This window comes from Dasypus novemcinctus, chromosome 5 (assembly GCF_030445035.2).
Source record: "Dasypus novemcinctus isolate mDasNov1 chromosome 5, mDasNov1.1.hap2, whole genome shotgun sequence".
NCBI lineage: Eukaryota > Metazoa > Chordata > Mammalia > Cingulata > Dasypodidae > Dasypus > Dasypus novemcinctus.
Genome location: NC_080677.1, coordinates 35,625,257 through 35,644,974, shown reverse-complemented (window position 1 = coordinate 35,644,974; position 19,718 = coordinate 35,625,257). Strand labels below are relative to the sequence as shown.

The 19,718-nt window shown below is 37.7% G+C and overlaps 1 protein-coding gene across 1 annotated transcript in view; it reads left to right on the top strand.

Annotated features, from left to right (window-relative positions):
* Positions 1-7,120: 7,120 nt before the first annotated feature.
* Positions 7,121-19,718, top strand: part of STK31 (serine/threonine kinase 31) — a 130,286-nt gene continuing 117,688 nt past the window's right edge. Inside the window, exons 1-3 of the mRNA XM_058296877.2 lie at positions 7,121-7,230; positions 8,769-8,815; positions 8,900-8,952. Of these exons, the coding sequence (XP_058152860.1) occupies positions 7,181-7,230; positions 8,769-8,815; positions 8,900-8,952 (150 nt within the window). The 5' untranslated portion in view covers positions 7,121-7,180. The remainder of the gene's footprint in view (positions 7,231-8,768; positions 8,816-8,899; positions 8,953-19,718) is intronic.

The following is a 19,718-nucleotide window of genomic DNA, read 5'->3' as shown; positions in this document are numbered from 1 at the left end:
TTTCCTTTTTTCTACTTGCTATGGGGTTAGTTGTTCTTTTTCTAATTCCTCCAGATATGCAGATAGGTCTTTGATTTTAGAACTCTTCTTTTTTATTATAGGCATTTATGGCTATAAGTTTCCCTCCTGGTACTGGTTTTGCTGCAACCATAAGTTTTGTTACATAGTGTTGTCATTATCATTCATTTCAAGGTAGTACTGATTTCTTTTGCAATTTCCTCCTTGTCCCACTGATTGTCTAAGAGTGTACAGTTTAACTTCCATATCTTTGTGCTTAATCTACTTCTCTGCCCTTTACTGATTGTCAGCTTTATTCCATTGTGGTCAGAGAAATTACTTAGTATAATTTCAAATTCAAATTCTTTCTGAATTCACTGAGAGCTCTTCTGTGGCCTAGTATGTGGTCTATCTTGGAGAATGATCCATGTGCACACAAGAAGAGTGTATATCCTGCTGTATTTGGGTGTAATGTTCTGTATATGTCTCTTAGGTCTTCATCCTCTAATGTATTATTCAAGGTCTCTGTTTCTTTATTGATCCTCTGTTGAGAAGTTCTGTTTATTGGTGACAATGATGTATTCAAGTCCCCCATTGTAATTGTGGAGGCATCTATTTTTCCACTTAAGTTTCTCCAATGTTTGCCTCATGTATTTTGAGGCACCCTGGTTAGGTGCATAAATGTTTGTGATGGTTCTTTTTTCTTGATAGATTACTCCTTTTATTAAAATATGGTGTCCTTTTTTGTCTCTTATAATAGTTTTGCATTTAAAGCCTATTTTATCCAATATTAGTATAGCTATGCCAGCCCTTTTTTAGTTATTATTTGCATGTAAAATCATTTTTCAACTATCTGCTTTGAACCTTCTTGCATCTGTGTGTCTAAAGTGAGTTTCTTGTAGACAGCATATAGATGGGTCATATTTTCTTATCCATTCTGCCGATCTGTGTGTCTTGAGTGGAGAGTTTAATCCATTAACATTCAATGTCATTATCGTCAAGGCATTGTTTACATTAACCATATTTTCTATAGATTTATATATGTCTATGTTGTTTTTATTTCTCTTTTTAGTTTTTAGTTATTCTTACCATTAATCTTCCTTCCTACACTCTCTGCCAATCCTCCCCCTTCTGTTATTTTCCTTTTAACCTGCGGAACTCCCTTTAGTATTTCTTGAAGGTCAGGTTTCTTGTTAACAAACTGTCTTAATTTCTCTTTATCTGTTAATATTTTGAACTCTCCTTCATTTTTGAATACCAGCTTTGCTGGGTACAGAATTCTTGGCTGATAGTTTTTTCTTTTAGCACCTTAAGTATGTCATACCACTGTGGTCTTGCTTCCATGGTTTCAGATGAGAATTGGCATTTAATCTTATCAAGCTTCACTTGTACGTGTATCTTTTTTCTCTTGCTGCTTTCAATATTCTCTCTTGGTCTTGAGCATTGGACAATTTAATAAGTATATGTCTTGGGGAAAGTCTGTTAGGATTTCTGCTGTTTGGAATGTGCTGCACTTCCTGGACATGTATGTCCATGTCCCTCAAGAGAGTTGGGACATTTTTAGCCATTATCTTCTCCAACTCCTTCTGCCCTCTTTCCATTCTCTTCTCCCTCTCGGATGCCTATGTGTATGTTTGTGTGTTTTATGTTGTCATTCAAATCCCTGAGCCCATGCTGGATTTTTAAAATCTTTTTATCTATCTGTTATACTATCTGTCTAATTTCAGATGTACTGTCTTTAATGTAACTGATTCTTTCATTCAAATCTGCTATGTGTTTCCACTCTATTTTTTATTTCTTAAATTGTGCCACTCATCACCATCAGATCTGTTATATTTTCATGTATGTTTGCAATTTCTTCAGTATGTTCCTCCAGTGTCTTAATATCCTTTATCTCTTCCTTCACTTCACTAAATTGATTCATGATATTTGTTTGGGCATCCTTGATTAGTTGTTCCATGTTCTGCATCTCCTGTTTTCTTAGTTTGTTCATTAGACTGGACCATGTCTTCATGTTTCTTAATATGGCTTGTAATTTTTTGTTGGTGTCTAGGCATCTGTTTATCTTAATAGGCTTATTTGGTTGGTTAACCTCTACTTTTGGACTTTATTTGTGTGTGTGTGTAGGGTAATTTTCCTTTTTGACAATTATTTCCTCTCATTCTATATCCTAGTAATTTCTGTGTTCCCTCGAGAAAAAATTTAGGGCCAGAGAAAAGGAAAGAGATAAGAAGATAAAAAGAATAATAGTGATAAAAATAAAAATGTGGAAGAGGAACCATAAAAGAGCTAGGAAAATAAAAAAAACAATACAAGTAAAATATCATTTAAAAAAAGGAATAAGAATAAAAAAGGTGGAATAGAAAAAAATGAAACAAGAAACAAAATAAACAATAAAATACAATGAATGAAAAGGCTGGAAAGATGAAAAGAGAAGGAAAAAGAAAAAAGAAAAAAGAGAGAGAAAAGGAAAAAAATGAAGACCAAACAAGAAGAGGTGGAATGAAATAAAAGCAACAGAAGACAGGGGATAGGAAAATGAAGGGAAAAAAGGAAATAAAGTAGGTAGAAAAAAAAAAAAAGGAAAAATAGGAAACAAAGAAAGGGAAAAGGCAACAAACAAGAAACAAAACAACAACAAAAAATACAACCCAGGAAAAAGAGCCTTCTGAGACCCCTAGGGAAGTTCTCAGGCTGTTGGTGCTTACCAATCACTCTGTAACCTTCCCTCCACATTAATTTATTTAGTTAATAAAATGAAGAAGAGAAAAGGAGGAGGAGGAGGAGAGGGAAGGGGAGGGGGAGGAGGAGGAGGGGGAGGAGGAAGGAGAAAAAGAACCAATAAAAAAATAACAGATCCAAAGAAACCTAAAATTAAAAAAAACCTCAGTCAATACATTCCCTGGTGTTGGCTGGGTGCCTGATAACCCAGTGGGTTACTCTCTGAGTTCCTTCTCTTGGGAGGTACCAGGAATCAAACCAGGGACCTTTTATATACAAAGTAGGAATTCCTACACTGAACTACATTCCCTCCACAGGTGAAGTAGGCTTCTGAAAGCTTTTCTGGTTCTTCCTACCCCCTTTCCCTCAGTCACCTTGGGTTTCTAACAGTTTGCCTGAGCTGGGCTTGGTAGGTGCCTGTGTCTGTCCCTTCACTGACCTAGTTTCTCTCTCTCCCAGGGCAGGTGGGTGTGACAGCCTGCCTGATCAGAACCCCCTCTCCTTTCCCTGGGGCCACTTCAGTGCTGACTGGGGTCCCCTTTGAGATGCAAAGAGGGCTAAGCTGTCCAAACTCACCAAAAAGAAACCACTCTGCACCTTCTGCCAGACCCCTCTTCTTCCCAGGTAATGCCCCTCCCACTCAGTCGGTTGCAGTGAGCCAGGTGTTTTACCAAGGCTATTTGCCTTGAGGGTGGGGTATATGGTATGTGTGCCGTTTCCAGTCCCAGGGACGTTTCTAGTCACAGGGATGAGTAACTCATGGTTTTCCTTTGGACTCTTTATCTCTTTGTCCTGCTCACTCCTGGATGATGCGCAGCACTTTCCTGTTCTGTAGAACCCCAGAGCAGCTCCCTGGGAGAGGACTTTGCCCTTTCTTGGTTGCTTTTTGTAAGACAGTTGAGCTTTGCCTACCTACTTTGAGGCCATCTTCTTGGAAGTCTCGACTATTTTTATTACTACTTTGTCAGCTGTTCATTGTGGTAGCCACACCAACATTGTCTTAGGTGATTAAATGATGCCATTTGGCTTCTGTCACTTTGAGTGCCTATCATACCCAATATGTTTAAGGATCCCAGTTTAGTGACAGCATTTCCCATGATAATATCTGAACCACAGAGAAGAGCAACCACAGAACTCTTCAGGGAAGATGCAGTTAGTCTCACAAATTTATTCCTCACAGTTCTAGTGAAAGGTGTGTCCTCTGGACATTCCTGGGGTGGGTGAGCATTCTTAAATGATAGATCCACTCTAGCATTCCAGTCTCTCTAAGTCTTTGGATCCCCTCATCTATATTATACCATGGCAGTTCTTACATTTTGACCTCAGGTAATGTTAATCATCTTTTGGTCCATGTTTTAGCCAGTCACCCAAAGAAACTGTTAGAACACTTTTTAACCTCTCAGGCTACGACACTGAATCCAGAATCTCAGCTTAGAGGGCCCATATCAATAAATTCAACCTGATCAAACTTTATATTCCTTCCACCATTATTCCATACTCTTAATATCCATTGCCACACATATTCCCCTGATTTCTATCTATATAAATTGGAAAATTCATGCAGTTTTTTTGGAGTGTAGTGTAATTCCTCATGGGGCATGCTTTGTACTTCGCCTTTGGGGACTTGTTTTGACTTTAGTTATAGGTCTGGAAGAGAAAAGGGGTGGTGGGGGTGGGTAAGGAGAAGCATTCGAAGTGTTTTGCAAACCAATTACTTCAGGGCATTCCATTGCAGTTTTCATCTTGTGAAACAGGATTAGTCTCTTCTGGTGGAGGTTGGATGACAGATTCCATAGGGCATACTGGAAATTGGGAAACTACACGACAGATTAGATGTCAGGAAGCTGTTTCCTCAGGGCAAGCTGGAGGTTAGGTGGCTGTTTCCTCAGGGCAGACCATTACTGTTTTATCTAGCAAAGACACAGCAGATTTTAGTGTTTCCCCGTTCCCACTGCCATCACTATGGACTCATATATTCCCATTCCAATTTTCAGGGGTCCATTCCTTTCCAATCAATGTCCACACTTTAACAGCCAACACCCTGCAAGGTAGAGAACTTTCCATTGTAACTGTTACTTGCACAATTAAACTTTGGGTTTTGTTTTCAGATATCTCATGTTTGTGGTTACACAAAACAAAATTTTCATTCAGGGCACATAGAAACTAGCATATCCTTCAGGCAGTAGTGCTTACATTGCAAATTTAAAACCTGTAGGTTATCCCTTTCTTTTATAACTGTATCCAGTGTATTTAGGAACAACCAGCCAACATCATTATACTTTTTAACCCCATATAACTCTCTTAAGGTGTTAAAACACTCTCATCCAGAGCCTTGCATCTTATAAGCATGTGAATAGCCATATTCAGTGGTGATATTTTGTGATTTCTATTGCCAACTCATGTCACAGACTATCAGTGGCATCTTGATTATAGTCTTCAGTGCCTATGAATCTAATCAAAGTAGCAAGACAATTGCAAAAACTCCACAACCAATTCAGAAATTAGTGGAAAGAAAGCAAATAGATCAATGTAATAGAATAGAGAATCCAGAAATAGACATGCAATATATAAGGTCAGTTGATCTTTGACAACAGTGCAAAGGTAATTCTGTGGAGAAAAGATACTGTTTTCAAGAAATGGTGCTGGAAAAATTGGATATGCATGTACAAAAAAAAAAGAAGTTGATACATGCCTTGCACCTTATATAAAAGCTAATTAAAAAAGATTTATAGACCTAAATGTAAAGACTAAACTTGCGAAACTTTTAGAAGAAAATATAGGAGAGAAATTTTGTGAACTGAGTTAACCAGAGATTTCTTAGATAAGACACAAAAGCATGATCCATGAAAGAATAGATAAATTGGACTTCATAAAAATTAAAACTTCTATTCTTTGAATACTCTATTTAGAGAATGAGGGGACAAGAGCAAACTGGGAGAAAATATTTGCAACTCTGAAGGAGTTATATCCACAATATATAAAGAATTTTTGAAACTCATAAGAAAACCAATAATCCAGAAAAATATGGGAAATGTTTTGAAAAGACACTTCACCAAAGAAGATATATGGACAGAAAATAAACATAAGAAAAGTCATTCAACATTATTAGTCAGTAGGGAAATGCAAATTAAAGCCACAAGATATCAGTACATACACGTCTAAAATTAAACATACAGACCATACCAAATGATGGCAAGGGTATGGAGGAATGAAGACTCTCGAACATGGCTGGTGGAAATATAAAAAGGCCACAAATACTTGGTAAAACTTTTGGCAGTTCCTTAAATAGTTAAATATACATCTAGTATACAACCCAGCGATTCCACTCCTAAGTATTTACTGAAAAGAAATGAAAGCTTATGTCCATGCAAGGCTAGTGCATGACGTTCATAACAGCTTCACTTGAAATAATTCCAAACTGGAAACAACCCAAATGCCAATTAAAGGTAGATAAAATGTGGTATATGCATACAATGGAACAATACTAGCAAAAAACCCCACAATTTGCTATTGATACATGTGACAAAATGGATGAATCCCAAAATAATTATGCCGAGTGAAGGAAGTTAGGCAACCCCCAACCACAGAAGTACATACTGCACGATTCTCTTAATATCAAATTTTAGAAAATGCAAACTCATGGATAGCGACAGAATACAGACCAGTGGTTACTGTAGGGGGTGTGGTGCGGGTGAGCCAGGTATACAAAGGAGCATTAGGAAACATTTCAGGGTGACAGATATGTTTATCTTTTGTAGGATGACATCACCACTGTATACATTAGCTCTTATCAAACTGTTCACTTTAAATGTGGGCAATTTTTTTTTGGCGATAATTTCCTTTTTGTTCTGCAATATTTGCCACAAAGTGTAATATCTGCATATAGCTGGACAGCTAAGATACATTAATTTCCCGCCCCTCCCCCACCATCGTGAAAAAGTTATGATGCTAGAGATAGATGGTGATGCTAGAGTTGGGTTGGGAAATGGTTGTAACGCTACTAATTTTCTGAAACACCCGATCATTTACGGAAAGTCTTTTTATTCATTCCATGTTGTAAAAGAAGGTTGGAGTTCTTCTCAGTTGGCTGCTTTACAATTTAAGTCAAAGTGAACAAATTAGCTAAGACCGTGAAATCTACTCTGCTGCCTTAAGCCATCTTTGGAAGCCCTGTAAAAGGAATGAACCCACCAAGGTAGAGGGGATCCAAGTCTCCAGGAGCCGAGAGCGCAGCCTCCGTGCACTGCTTCACGCCCCGCCCCGCCCCGCGCAACTCGCGTCGCCACGTGAGCTCGGGTATTGGCCCCCGCCAAACCCTGGTGATGGCGCAGGGACTTGTGCGCAAGCGCAGCGTGGGACACTATCGACCCGAAACGCCGAGGCCCTCGCGGTAAGACTCTGCACGTGCGCGACAGCAAGTTGAGGTCGAGCGCGGTGGCGGGCAGAGGCTTGAGGGCCCAGCATGTGGGGCCGGGGTCGCTTCTCTAGAGCGTCTGTGGCGGAAAGTGTGAGGTCAGTAGTAGTGTGATTGGTAACTGCGATGGTGGCTGCTTCAAATGGCCGACTTTTCATCGCTGGTTAAGGTGTAGGTCACGAAGTACCGGGCGAGGCCCATTACCTGGCCTTCTTGCGTCCTTAAGCTTTCCGCCGCTGCCGAGGCTGATAGGCTTCCGGAGTTTTGAGCGTGGTGCTCGGAGGTGAAACCGGCTTGTAGATAACAAGGGTCTGAGTGTTACCTGCCAAGACAGGAACACACAGGCCCAACCTGAAGTGGAGTTCTTCTTCCTCTTCCTCTCTCGCAAATTTGGGTGCCATTTAACTTAAAAAGCCCCTCATTAAACGTGTCAAGGAAGTAACTCCTTGTACCCACTCAGTAATTACAAATTCCTGTCATGAAGTGGAGTTTTGGAGCAATAGGAAGGGCCATTTGGTAATCCAGGCTTGCAGAAAGTGGGTACAGCATCAGTTCTTTAATCATCATTGCATCAATGTTATTTTTCTCCATTTTGAATTAAGATTTCCAAACTAATCTATTCTAGAAATAGCTTCTTAGAGGGGTGTGGAAGGATTTCCAAAATAAATATTTTCTTTTTACTAAATTTAAGACTTAATGGCTTCCAGAGAAATATATTGTCACCCTGAACAGATTCCAAACTCAGTTTTACAAGCTTTTTGTTCAACTCACTTTAAAAATTCTTTTTAATTTATTTTTTGACCCGTATAAGTAGAAGAGTTCCTGTTTTCAACATGTTTTGGTGTTAAATGCATTTTAAAAGAATATTTTTAAGTTGCAGTAATATCAGAAGACTGAAGTTTTATGAACGTTTTGGTTCTGTGACATAGTTAATAACTTCTCTTTCTGTAGTGAGAGCATTTGAGTGCTTAGAAAACGTTTAAAGGTCTATGTTTTCACTTTACTCCACAGAATTAACATTTTTTGAGTATTTGTATTAAGAACAAAATTATGAAGTAACTGACCTCTTTTGAAATATTTTTCAGTTGGTACATTTGTAATTATTATTATTTAATGAAAATTATTTTTGAAATTCAGTTAATTTTGGTGTCTTTAATCCCAGGATATCTTCAAAAAGTAGTAACCACTGTGCCTTTGGAATAAAATTAGTTACCAATATGAAGTATATGTTCTATTTTTGTAGTATTTCTCTGTTTAAATTGTGGACATCCTACTCTTGTTTGGGAAGACATCAATTTTTTAAAAACAATGTGTACATTGTTCTGAAGTATTAGTTTATATAAGTAATCAAAATGTGCTGAGCTATATCCAGTGTAAATGTGTAAAAATTTGGCTAAAGAGATAATTTTAATGGTAGAGATTATATATGATGAAATTGCAAACTATAATATACTCAATAAAATGAATAAAATAATGATAGAAAAAGCATCTTTGACGGTTTTAACATCGAGTTTGAGTTTTGGTAACTTTATTCAGAACAAAACATACTTGTAAGAATTTTAACATTACATGGCTTAGTTTTTATTCACTGTTATTGGACCGATTATTATAACCTAATTCAAGGTTATTGTTCTAGTTTTTCAGGAATTGTGAAAATGGATGAAGATGAACATTACAATAAAGGTACGGAGGACATTATTTTAGTGTGTAAGAGCTAGATGATATTGATTAATTTCTAATGTTCTTTGCATTGTCTTTTGGCTTTAGTTGAAGATGTGGTTGGAAGTCATGTAGAGGATGCAGTAACGTTTTGGGCACAGGTAAATAGCAGCCTGATTGATTTTTTCCTCCCGTCCCTCACTGATCCATGTCTTTCCCAACAAAAGCAAAAATTAAAATTCCAGGAATGTATTTATATTGTCATTCTCAATTCTAATTTTTATCAAACCTTTTTTTGCAAATTTAGAAGACAGCTGCAGCTGGGACTATACCTGAATTATGAGTAGTATGTTTATAACACACCAAGTGAAAAAAAAAATCAGTAATGTAATGATTGTGATTTCAGAATTACCCTCAGTAATTTAGGCTGCATAAATTGCTGGAGTCTGAGAGACTGTTATATTTGTGACGTGATGGCCCCATCTAGGGGACATTTATAAGATTGTTTCTTGAAAGATTTAAGTTTACATCTACCATTTTTTCTATTAGCTTAATTTTTTTCCTGTTTTTTTTTTTTTTAATATTTTAAACTTTTTATTTAGAAATAATTTCAAACTTATAGGACAGCTGCAAAAGTAATACAAACCCCATACAAATAAATCCAGCATACCACAACCCTCCCAGATACCCAGATATACCATTTTAATGTTTTGCCACCTTTGTCTGTTCTTCCTCCCTTCCTCCCCCTCTCTGTTTATGATTTGAACGTTTGCGAGCAGGTTTTGCACATCATACTCCTTGAACACATACTTCCAAACAAGGATCTTCACTTATGTAATCGCCTTAAAAATGTAGTTATCAAGTTCAAGAAATTTAACATTGATAGAAGGCTTGCATTCTACATTACAGTTTTTCTTATGTCTCAATAATGTCCTTTTTTAAAGTATTATTTTTTGACTAGAGAAGTTGTAGGTTTACAGAAAAGTCATGTAAAAAATAAAACATTCTCATATACCCCCCATTGTTGACACTTTGCGTTAGTGTGGTACCTTTGTTACAACTGATGAAAGACTATTAAAATAGCACTATTAACTATAGTCCATAGTTTACATTAGGTGCGTTTTTTGCCATATACCACCCTATTATTAACACCTTGTGTTAGTGTCATACATTTGTTTTAATTCATAAAGAATGTTCTTGTACTTGTACTATTACCTCTAGTCTATTGTTTACAAAAGGTTCACTGTGTTTTACAGTCCCATGGTTTATCTTCTAATTTTCATTCTAGTGATAAACACAAACTAAAACTTCTCCTTTCAACCACATTTACATGCATAATTCAGCGCTGTTAATTACAGTCACTATACTGTGCTACCATCACCACTATCCATTTCTGAACCTTTGCAATCAACCTAAATAGAAATTCTCCCCATTCTCTGTCTCCTAATCTATCCTCTGGTGACCTATATTCTAGATTCTAACTCTGTGAGTTTGCTTATTATAATTGGTTCCTATCAGTGAAATCTCACTGATTGTCCTTTTGTGTCTGGCTTCACATACAGTAAAGTCCTCAAGGTTCACCCATGTCACATGCATCAGGACTTCATTCCTTTTTACAGTTGAATGATAATTCCAACCTGTGTATATACCATATTTTGTTTTTCCATTCATCAGTTGCTGGACACTTGTGTTATCTCCATTTTTTGGCAATTGTGAGTAATGCCGCTGTGAACATTGGTGTACAAATATGTGTTCGAGTCCCTGCTTTCAGTCCTTCTGGGTATTTACCTAGTAGTGGGATTGCCTGGTCATATGGTAATTCTGTATTTTGCTTCCTAACTGCTAAACTGTGGCTGCCCCATTTTACATTCCCACCAGCAATGAATGAGTGTTTTTTTATTTCTCCACATTTGTGATTTTTAGCTTTTTTAGTAGTAGCCATTCTAGTGGGTATGAAATAATATCTCATTATGGTTTTGATTTGCTTTTCCCTAAAAGCTAGTGATGTTGAACATCTGTTCATGTGATATTTGCCATTTGTATATCCTCCTTGGAGAAATACCTATTTAAGTCTTTTGCCCATTTTTGAATTGGGTTGTCTTTTTATTGTTGAGTTGTAGGATTTCTTTATGTATTATGGATATTAAACCGTTATCAGATCTATGGTTTCTAAATATATTTTTTAAAGTTATAAAAATATTTTATATGTTTATTCTTTTAGCAAATCAATTTTATTGATACATATTAATAAAGCATAAACCCATCCAAAGTGTACAATCAGTGGTGTTTGGGATACTCACATAGTTATGCATTCATCACTTCAGTTGTTAGTAGAGCATTTTCATTATTCCAATAATAATAAGAAAAAACAAAAAAAACCCCAGACAAATAAGAGAAAACTGCATTGCCTCTCAGTCTTTCTAAGCTTCTTCTGACATACATAGCTACTAATCTGTCTAGATTATTTGTATTTATATTTTGTTAAAACAGTCTTATATGTGCAGTATTACCCATATTCGTATTTCACATCAGTTTTCCCTATGCTGTATGTTTTTAGCTTTCCTTCTAGTTATATGCATGTTCTTAGACATTCCCTTTCATCCTGTCATATAATATCCCTGCTAGTTAAAAACACATGATGTGCTCTCACCATTTCCATTCATTTCCAAAGATTTACAAACAACCTTTTTTAACAATTCTGCACAGATTAACTCTCAGCTTTCCATTCTCTACTCTCATTCTATTTTTTGGAGACCTATATTCTAATTATTAACTCCTTGAGTACACACAATATATTTAGTTCATAATAGTGCAGCCATATGGTATTTGTCCTTTTGTGTCTGGTTTGTTTCACTCAACATGTTGTCCTCCAGGTTCATCCATGTTGTCCTATGCTTCACGACTTCATTTCTTCTAGCTGTGTAATACTCCATCATGTGCATACACCACAATTGTTCATTTGTCGGTTGATGGACACCTGGGCTGTCTTCTTCTTTGCTATGAATATGAACTACGGTTTACAAATGTCTGTTCATGTCACTGCTCTCAGTTCTTCTGGTTATATTCCTAGTAGTAGTATTTCTCAATCACATGGCAAGTGTATATTCAACTTGCTTAGGAACTGCCAAACAGTCCTCCATAGTGGCTGTACCATTCTACATTCCCACCAACAGTGAATAAGCATTCCTATCTCCACATCCTCTCCAAAACTTTTTTCCCAGCTTTTTAATAGTGGCCTTTCTCATAGATGTGAAATGATATCTGATTGTAGTTTTGATTTGCATTTCCCTAATGTTGAACAATTTTTCATATATTTTTTTTTTGCCATTTTTATTTCTTCTTTGGACAATTATATATTCAAGTCTTTTGCTCATTTTTTAATCAGGTAGTTGTCTTTTTATTGAGTTGTAGTATCTTTTTTTCTTTTAGAAGGTACCAGGGATTAAATAGGGCCTTTGTATGTAGAAAGCAGGCACTCAACCACTGAGCTACAATTGCTCCCCAGTATCTTTTTTTTTTAATCATGTACCAGGGCTGGGGATTGAGCCCAGGACCTTGTATATGGGAAGCCAGTGCACAACCAGAGAGTCTTGTTGGCCCCTATAAGCCAAGTTTCCTTTTGTTTGTTTCTCTGTCTTTTTTCAGAAGGCACTGGGAAACAAACCCAGGACCTCCCACATGAGAGGCAGGCACTCAACTGTGTGAGCCACATGCGCTCCCTCCCCTTCTCATTTCTTATTTATTTGCTACTTCTCTCTGTTTTTCTTTGATGGTCTAGCTAAGGGTTCGTCAATTTCGTTGATCTTCTCAAAGACAACTTTTGTTGATTCTATTGTATTTTTATTCTCAATTTCATTTAATTCTGCTCTGATCTTTACTATTTTTTCCCTTTGGCTTGGTTTGGGATTAGTTTGCTGTTATTTTCTAGTTCCTTCATGAGCATGGTTAGATCTTCACTTTAGCTCTTATTTCTTTTTAATGTAATCATTGAGAGCTGTAAATTTCTCCTTCCATACTGCCTTTGTAGTATCTTATAGAAAGTTTATTTTTTTAAATTAATCCCCCCCCCAGTTGTCTGCTCTCTGTGTCCATTTGCTGTGTGTTCTTCTGTGACTGCTTCTGTCCTTATCAGCGGCACCGGGAATCTGTGTTTCTATTTGGTGCGTCTTCAGCTCTCCCTGTGTGTGTCGCCATTCTTGGGCAGGCTGCACTTTCTTTTGCACTGGGTGGCTCTCCTTACAGGGTGAACGCCTTGCACGTGGGGCTGCCCTATGCGGGGGACACCCCTGTGTGGCAGGGCACTCCTTGTGTGTGCATCAGCACTGAGCATGGGCCAGCTCCACATGGGTCAAGGAGGCCCGGGGTTTGAACCACGGACCTCCCATGTGGTAGGTGGATGCCCTATCCATTGGGCCAAGTCTGCTTCCCTCATAGAAAGTTTTGATATGTTGTGTTCATATTTTCATTCATCTCAAGATATTTACTAAATTCTCTTGCAGTTTCTTCTTTGACCCACTTATTATTTAAGATTGTGTTTGTTTAATGTCCATATATTTATGAAATTTACCTTTTGCTGTCCATTATTGATTTCCAGCTTCATTCTGTTATGATCAGAGAATGTGTCTTATATAAATTCAGTCTTTTTAAATTTGTTGAGACCTGTCTTGTGACCCCACATATGGCCTATCCTGGAGAAGAATCCATGAGTCCTTGAAAAGAATGTATAGCCTATTGTTTTGGGGTGTAATGCTCTATAAATATCTGTTAGGTCTAGTTTATCATATTATTCAAGCTCTCTGTTTATCTCTGTTCAGATGTCCTCTCCAATGCTGAGAACAGTGTATTGAAGTCTTCAACTGTTATTGTAGAGACATCTATTTCCCCCTTCAGTTTTGCCAGTATGTTCCTCATGTATACTGGGACACCTAGGTTAGGTGTCCATAAAAATTGTGTGTGTGTGTGTATTTTTTAGGAGGTACTGAAGATTGAACTCAGGACCTCATATGTACATGGGAAGCAGGCACGCAACCACTAAGCTATATTACTCCCAAATGAGAGTTGTGTTTTTCGTTTGTTTATTTGTTTTTAGGAGGTATTGGGGATCGAACCTGGGACCTCATACATAGGAAGTAGGTGCTCAACCACTTGAGCTACATCCACCCCCCTGTAAATATTTATTATAGTTATTTCTCTTTGGTACTTGCCCCTTTTATTAAGATGTAATGACCTTCTTGATCCCTTATAGCAGTTTTGAATTTAAAATCTATTTTGTCTGATATTAGTCTTGCTGCTCCAGCTCTTATTTATTTAACAAATCTGTTTTATTGATATATATTAATAAAGCACACAGTTCATCCAAAGTGTACAATTAGTGGTATTTGGTATAATCACTTATTTGTGCATTCATCACTTAAATCATTAATAAAGCATTTTCCTTATTTCAATAATATAAACAAAGACCAGACAAACAAAATATTCCTCACCTCTCAATCTCTGTTTCCCCTGCTTTACATAGCTGCTATTTCTGACTATTCTTACACAATTATTTATTAAGCAGTTTTTATTGAGATAAATTCACATACTATATGCTCTATCCAAACTGTATAATCAATGGCTTTTTTTTTAAGCTGTTAAAAAGTCCTTTATTATAAAATTGTTGAATAAAATAGAAAAATAGAAAGAAATAACAAATTTTAGAAGAGTGCAAGATCAGGTTAAATTTAATATAATCAATTGTAAAAAATAGCATAGCTATAAACATTTATAAATATAAGTAATAATTCATATATATAAATTGATTATAACAGAATTCTAATTTTTATATTTCAGCTGTATTAGACATGATAATCTCTAAGAATGAAAGAAATTATTGGTTTAGTTATTTAATTTTCATTTAGGCCATAATTTTTTCTAGATAATCAAATTCCTATTTGGGAATTCTTCACATCTTATTAGAAGGAATTACAGCAAAGAACAGTTTGCCAACTCATAATTTTGTAAGGTGGAAAATCTAGTTCAACAGTAGTCATACTAAATCATTATTGATCCAGTTAGATCATTTTAAAGAGTATGACTAATAAAGGGTTAAAGAAAAATGAAGTCTTCAAAATACCTCTTCTCCAGTCCTCCTCAATTAAAAGCAAGTGTTTTGTATGAAAAAAATTACAGAATAATGAATACAGGAACGATTTGCCAGTGCACTAATTATTATTCATATAATATTGTTATTTTACATTTAACTAGCTCTTTTTTGTTTATTCTTTTCGTGGAATGTCATTTTCCAACCTTTCACTTTCAACATTGTTTCCTTACATCTGAGGTGAGTCTCTTGTAGATAGCATATAGATCATTCCTAATTTTTTATCCATTCTATGAGTCTGTGTCTTTTGATTGGTGAGTTCAAACCATTAACTTTTTAAAATTTCTCTCCCCTTCCTCCTCCCTCTCCCCCAGTTGTCTGTTCTCTGTGTCTATTTGCTGCATATTCTTCTTTGTCCGCTTCTGTTGTCAGCAGCACGGGAATCTGTATCTCTGTTTGTTGCATCATCTTGCTGTGTCAGCTCTCTGTGTGTGCTGCGCCATTCCTGGGCAGGCTGAACTTTCTTTCATGCTGGGTGGCTCTCCTTATGGCTACCCTACGTGGGGACACCCCCGCGTGGCAGGGCACTCCTTGTGTGCATCAGCACTGTGCGTGGGCCAGCTCCCACGGGTCAAGGAGGCCCGGGGTTTGAACTGCAGACTTCCCATGTGGTGGACGGACTCCCTAACCACTTGGCCAATTCTTCTTCCCCAAACCATTAACTTTCGATGTTATTACTGTAAAGGCATTACTTACTTCATCCATTTTATCCTTTGGCTTTCTGTTGTCATATCAAATGTCTTCTGTCATTTTACCCTTCTTTATAATCTTCATTTCTACAATCTTCTCCAAGTCTCTTACCCTTTCTTTTTTTAAAAGATTTACTTACTCACTTTGTTTTTCTTTATTTATCCCTTTACCCATCAGATGGTTTTCTTGTCTGTCCGTTCATTGTTTGCTTGCCTTCTCCAGGAGGTACTGGAAACCAAGCCCAGGATTGCCCACATGAGAGCGAGTGTCCAACTGCCTGAGCCACATCTGCTCCTTATAGGCTGCAGTGTCTGCTGCCTTGTGGCTTGCATCTAGTTTGTGGCAGGGGTGGCATCTAGTTCATTGCAGTGTCTAACTCATTGCAGTGGGGGTGCTATCTGCTCATCTTCTTTAAGGAGGCACCGGGACCTGAGCCTGGGACCTCCCATATGGTGGGCGGGCACCCAACTGGTGAGCCACATCCACTTCCCTTATTCTTAATTTTTCCTTTTAGGCAGCAGCACTCCCTTTAGTATCTCCTTCCGCTTTCTTTGTGTGTAGTTTGCTGGTTTTTTCCCCTAATTTCCCTAGGAATGCATTTATGTCTTTGATTTTTGCACTTCATTAATATAAGCATTTATAGCTACAAACAAGACTACCTTTGCTTCATCCCATCAGTTTTGATATGTTGTGTTCTCATTTTCATTTATCTCAAGATATTTACTGATGCTCCTTGTAATTTCTTCATGGATCCATTGATTCTTTAAAGTGTGTTATTTAACTTCCGTATATTTGTGACTTTCTAGTTCTCTGCCTTTTATTGATTTCCATATTCATTCCATTGTGGTTAGAGAAGATAGTTTGTATAGTTTCAGTCTTTTTAAATTTTTGAGACTTGTTCTGCCAACCAACTTGTGGTCTCTCCTAAAGAATGATCCATTTGCACTTGAGAAGAATGTATAACTTGCTGTTTTGGGGTCTAGTGTTCTATTTATATCTGTTGAATCTAGTTCATTTATCCTATTATTCAAATTCTCTGTTTCCTTATTGATCTTCTGTCTTTATGTTTTACTTATTGATGAGACTGGTGTATTGAAGTCTCCAGCTATTATTGTAGATGTGTTTATTTCTCCCTTGATTTTTTTTTTTTTTTGAGGTGCTGGGATTTGAACACGAGACTGTGTATGTGGGAAGCTGGCTCAACCACTGAGCCACATCAGCTCCATTGAATTGGCTTTTTTTTGTTTGTTTATCTTTTCTTTATTTTCCTTTCCAGGAGGCACTGGGAACCAAACCCCGGGACTCCCCATGTGGGAAGCATGTGCTCAACTGTTGAGCCACATCTGCTCCCCTCCCTTCAGCTTTGCTAGTGTTTGCCCTATATATTTTGGGGCACATAGTTAGATACATAAATAATTATGGTTGTTAATTCTTCTTGGTTGACTGACCCTTTTATTAATATTTAGTGCTTTCTTTGTGTCTTGTAACAGCTTTTGACTTAAAATCTTTTTGTCTGATATTAATATATCTGGCTATCCCAGCACTTTTTTGGTTACCATTTGCAGGGTATGTCTTTTTCCTTCCTTTCACTTTCAACCTCTTTGTGTCTTTGGATCAAAGGTGATTCTCTTGTAAACAACATGTAGTTGAATTGTGCTTTTTTATCCACTCTGCCGATTTGTCTTTTTTTTTTTTTATTAAGCAAATATTTATTTATAAGGGGAGTGAGCAATAAAATAGATTAGACAAATATAGCATTTCTTAACTCTTTTTTTTTTATTTTTTATATTCCCACAATGGAATTTTTTTTTTTTATTGACTTTGTAATAATATTACATTAAAAATATATATGTGAGGTCCCATTCAACCCCACCCCCCCACCCCCCCTCTCTCCCCCCAACAACACTCGTTCCCATCATCATGACACATCCATTGGATTTGGTAAGTACATCTTTGGGCACCTCTGCACCTCATAGACAATGGTTCACATCATGGCCCATACTCTCCTCCATTCCATCCAGTGGGCCCTGTGAGGATTTACAATGTCCGGTGATTACCTCTGAAGCACCATCCAGGGCAGCTCCATGTCCCAAAGACACCTCCACCTCTCATCTCTTCCTGCCTTTCCCCATGCCCATCGTCCACCATGTCCACTTTTCCCAATCCAATGCCACCTCTTCTATGTGGACATTGGATTGGTTGTGTCCATTGCACCTCTATGTCAAGAGGAGGCTCAGATTCCACTTGGATGCTGGATGCAATCCTCCCATTTTCAGTTGTAATCACTCTAGGCTCCATGGTGTGGTGGTTGTCCTTCTTCAACTCCATCTTAGCTGAATGTGGTAAGTCCAATAGATCAGATTGTAGGTGCTGGAGTCTGTTGAGGCTCAGGACCTGGCTATCACATTGTCAGTCCAGAGATTCAAATCCCCTAAATATATCTTAAACCCCAACATTAACTGCACCTCCAGCACATTAGCATGAAAGTCTTATGAAGGGAGATCCCATCTGAGTCCAGATTCATCACACATAAACACCAGCTCCAAAGAAGGGCCATCTGACATGGCAGTGAACCCTATCTGCCATGACCGTAGAACCCGTGGGTCCCTTTAGCCCTCAAAGGAACCAATATCTGGGGGTTGTATGTGCTTTATCTGTCTCTCTGACTCTGCTCAGTTGTGCATGAGGGCAATCCTTCTGCCAGCCTCCAGACTCTTTTTTAGAAACTCGTAGCCATATAAACTCATTTCTCCTTTTCATTTCCCCCTTACTTTAGGTCAAACAGCATTTTAAAGTCATGATATTTTATGTAGACGTGGATATTCTGCTGATCCGCATTGAACCTTCCATATAAGGTCATTTTCCAGTTGCATCATCAGTTGGTAGTTGATAGTGGTCCCTCGTTGCCAGGGAGGCTCATCCCCGGGTGTCATGTCCCACGCTGGGGGGAAGGCATTGCATTTACATGCTGAGTTTGGCTTCGAGACTGGCCACATTTGAGTAACATGAAGGCTGACAGGAGGAAATTCCCAGGCACAATGTTGCTCTAGGCCTTGTTCTTATTTTAGGTTTATCAGCTCACAAGCATAGTCATTAGCATCAGGGGCTCACTGTTGAACCCTCACTCCCTCCCGGTCCCTGCCACTGTACCTGGGAGACTGTCGCTGCTCCCCTAGGGACCACGACAGAGCACCACTGGCCAGGAACCCAGTACCCCCCCTACTGTGGTTTTTAATTGTTGCCACTATGAGTATATCCAAACATTACCATGCACCCTGGACATATGTTCTGTACAGCTCCCTGTCAGCCATATATCACCTGTCATTGGTATCCCATACCAGTATTCCTCCATTGCCATTGTTGAAACACTCTGTGATCCAGAACTCCCCGAAATTTGAAGCCCAATATAATGTCATGGTCCCTTACTAGGGAATGGCATATAGCGATGGGTTTAAAGGGTAGATAAAGAACTTGGATAAAGTTAGATAAAGAACTTAGATAAAGAATGTTGACTTGAAAAAATTCCACATCCTATCTTTTTCTTCCCCCCCCCCCTAATTATTCAGCTTTTCTTCACAGGAGTCCTAGACCACAGCAATGTATATATATAATATACAGCACTCCCACACATCCACCAGAAAACCTTTTCCCTTCCACAGTGATACTCTTACGCCCTATTCATATCATATTTACTCGATTTGTCTTTTGATTGGAGAGTTTAATCCATTAATGTTCTTTGTTGTTACTTCAGTCATTGTCCTTTGGTTTTTATGTCATATATTGTTTGTGTATATATATATATATTTTTAAAGATTTATTTATTTCTCTCCCCTTCCCCCCCACCCTGGTTGTCTGTTCTCTGTGTCTATTTGCTGCGTCTTCCTATGTCATATATTTTTTGTCTCTTTTTTTCTTTTTTGTTGTCTCCTTTTGTGTATAGTTAATCTTTTGTGATGTATCTGACTTATCCCTTTCTCATTTCTATTTCTGTATATTTTAAAAATTCTTTGTGGTTAACCAGTGGTTTATATTACATTACCTGTATCTATAACCTAATAATTTGAGAAGATACCATCTTAGTCTCAATAGTATGCATGT